This window comes from Lineus longissimus, chromosome 13 (genome assembly GCF_910592395.1).
Source record: "Lineus longissimus chromosome 13, tnLinLong1.2, whole genome shotgun sequence".
In the NCBI taxonomy this organism is placed as follows: domain Eukaryota; kingdom Metazoa; phylum Nemertea; class Pilidiophora; order Heteronemertea; family Lineidae; genus Lineus; species Lineus longissimus.
In genome coordinates this window covers 13,412,029-13,415,382 of record NC_088320.1, presented here as the reverse complement: position 1 = coordinate 13,415,382, position 3,354 = coordinate 13,412,029, and the positions used below count along the sequence as shown (strand labels likewise).

Here is a 3,354-nt window from a genome sequence, read left to right as displayed (position 1 = left end):
TTAGTTAAAGCGGAATGGAATACGCATTAAGAACCGTATTTGTTAATACGGTTTCAATGCGCATTAGCGGGTTCCTAGTGTGAACACCTGAAGCGTATTAAAGCTTCAATGCGCTTTGGGATACGTATTAAAGGCCAGTGTGAACGAAGCATTAGTGAATGGCATCGTTTCGCAACTGATTTTATTTTGATTAATCAGTCTAGCCCGTTAAGTGCGTAGGGCGTTATATAACGTCCTGGACTGCCACTCACTGTGTGTAGGGCGTAATATAACGAACATTTGCAAGACGACACAACCTCGTTCTGACTAACAAAATCTGTTTCTGAGTAACTTCGTGTTCAGCTTTGAGTTTGACTATGCACGTGGACAATAATGGCATCGTCCAGCAAGCGCAAGATCTCTGAAGAAGAGGTTTTGAACAGTATTCTGGAGTCGGATGATGATTTGTTGTCTTACGTTGATTCGGACGGGAATGAGGCGTATTTGATAGACGCCAGTGACTGAGACACTGAATCTGAGCCTGAGGGTGCTGATCCTGGTGATCTTAATGCCAGTAGTAGTGATAATGATGGGGCTGCTGGTGATGGGCCCGCGCCCCGCCATGTGGTGGCTCGTTCAAGAGGACCACGTGGTCGACCACGTGCAAGAGGACCACGTGTGCCAAATCGAGATTGGAGTCCACATGGGCAAGCAAGGGACATGTTCCCTTTCACTAGCAATCCTGGCTTGAAGGTGAACATTGACGACCCAGAGGATCCTCTGGAGTTTTTTTAACTCTTTTCAATGATGAGTTGATTGATCTGATCGTAACTCAGACCAATCTATTTGTCCAGCAGTTCATGAATGACAAGGGACCTGAACTGAAACGTCGCTCTCGGGCTTAACAATGGGAAGATACTACTGGTGATGAGATGAGGGTTTACTTAGGCTTGTATACAACCCCCTGGAGAAGAAGAAGGGCTGAGTATCAGCAGTATTTTTCGAAGAGGGCTTCCCTGGATACACCCTTCTTCCGTGATGTAATGGACTATGACCGGTTCGTCCTCTTGAACAAGTTTTTGCATTTCGCAGACAACACCAAAGCAGGAGACGATGATACCATTCCCTGTAAGCTGTACAAATTGTGGCCAATACTCCAGCACTTGAAGAGAAGATGCTCAGAAGTTTATCAGCCAGAGAGGGACGTAGCTATCGACGAGTCCCTTATGCTGTGGAAGGGAAGACTGGGGAGGGAACAGTACATCCCTTCCAAACGTGCACGCTTTGGGATAAAGTCGTTCGAGATATGCAAGTCCAGCTCAGCCTACATCTTGGACTTCTTTGTTTACTTAGGGGAGGGTACGGTGTATGATCCAGGGCTTGATGAGGACCTACCAATGGGTTCAAAAGTAATCCTGACACTTGGTCGGCAGTTCTTCAACAAAGGTTACTGTATCAATATGGACAACTTTTTTAGCACACCTGGTCTTTATGATGAACTTTGTGCAAGAAGCACTGATTCTGTTGGAACCATCAGGCCTAACCACAGAGGTCTACCCAAAGACTTTCTGAAGCAGAAACTTCGTAAGGGAGAGATCAAAGCTGCGTATAGTGAGAAGCTGATGCTTCTGAAGTGGAGAGATAAGAAGGACGTCCACATGCTCAGCACCATCCATGATGCCAGAACCAGGCAAGTAGCAAGAGCAGATCCAAATAAGCCACCAGTAATGAAACCACAAGTGTGCTACGATTACAATGATACCATGGGTGGTGTTGACCTGAGTGACGCCTTCTTTTCTGCCTACCCAAGTTCCCGGAAAAGGTTGAAAAAGTATTATATCAAGCAGTTCCGTCATATCCTGGATATGGCTGTACTGAATGCCCATATCTTGTTCAAGAAGATGGGATGAACCAGTCCAAGACTAAGCTTCATTCTGTCACTGGTGGATAGGTTAGTTGGGAAGTACAAGGTACAACAGAGAGAGAAGAGGGTGGGGCGTCCGTCCCATAGTGACACTCCGTTGCGCCTCACTGAGCGTCACTTCCTTACCCGCATCACCCCAACACCCAAGGAGGAGTACTCTCAAAGGAAATGTCATGTCTGCTTATCAAAAGGCACCAGGAGAGACACAAGTTACATGTGTAACAAGTGTGACAAGGCTTTGTGCATTACTCCATGCTTTGAAATCTACCTAACCTCGCTAAGTTGTGCCGAGTTGTGCAGGACTGATATAGTTCCTCCCATCCCCCTGGATCATGTCTCTCACCCCCCAGTAAAATTTATTGCACAAAGAGATGTAGAACAAAGTAGTATGTACACTCTTCTGTCCCAAAAAGGAGACAAATTGTAAAATTGAATTATAGTTTTCAACAATTCATCAAATTTTCAAAAATTCGTCAAAAATGTGTTAAAAAGGGACTCAAAATACAATATATAAAAATAAATGTCACTATTTATTTCATTATTTCACACTTAGAACAAAGGAAGAACATACATTTGACATACAAAATGCAACAGAACATGTATAGGAGCAATAACAACAGTGCTATCCAATCAGGAATAAAAAGGTCCAAAAATGACGTTTTTTGTCAAATTAATTACACAATAGGGGGTAGTTAACGTTTTAAAAACTACACGCTTAACGGGCTAGAATTAGCTGTGAGAGTTGTACAGAAAGAACAAGAAATAAAATCTTTTTAACCCATATTTATTATATTAAACTTAATGTGCACTTTACACCATACTTTACAATAATGTTTTCATATTATTTACAATCATTTCATTTACACGTTAATTACAATTACAATTAAATTTACCCCTTTAATTACAATCACTTTATTTACATTTGAATTAAAATCTTATTTGCCCCTTATTTACAATCATTTTACTTCACAATTACTTACAATTAATCCCTTCTATACAATTAACCCCCGTATTAACATGTTACAATCAACGGATTCCCCACCCGCTTTACAATTATTTACAATTAATCCCTTCCATTCAATTAACCCCCATAATTACATGTTATAATCAATGTCTTTCTCCACCCGCTTATCGTCTATCTCCTACAGCTTGGCCCAGCTGTCGGGGCTACCCACAGCTAGGCACCTGTAATTTGTATAGCCACGCCAAAAGTCTTTCTCCTCTGGCTCTGCTGGGCCCTCATCTCGACGGAACAGCTTGACGATGTAGGCAAATGAGCGCTGCAATGCAAATGGCGAACGATTAATAAGAATGCAATATCACAGGGTATGGCTGTTTGTCTGGTCAAAATAAAGTAGTGATGAATAGTCTAATTTTGGCCATCTCCATGTACATGAGGGGTGCACTTGCAATCTGCAGATACATGTTCGCTGCTAACTGAATACAGGTAA

At 42.4% G+C, this 3,354-nt stretch overlaps 1 protein-coding gene across 1 annotated transcript; it reads left to right on the top strand.

The window, feature by feature from the left end:
• The first annotated feature begins 1,022 nt into the window (after positions 1–1,022).
• Positions 1,023–1,889, top strand: LOC135497695 (piggyBac transposable element-derived protein 4-like). The gene has a single exon (XM_064787529.1). The coding sequence runs from the start codon at positions 1,023–1,025 to the stop codon at positions 1,887–1,889; it is 867 nt and encodes a 288-aa protein (XP_064643599.1).
• Positions 1,890–3,354: the final 1,465 nt, after the last annotated feature.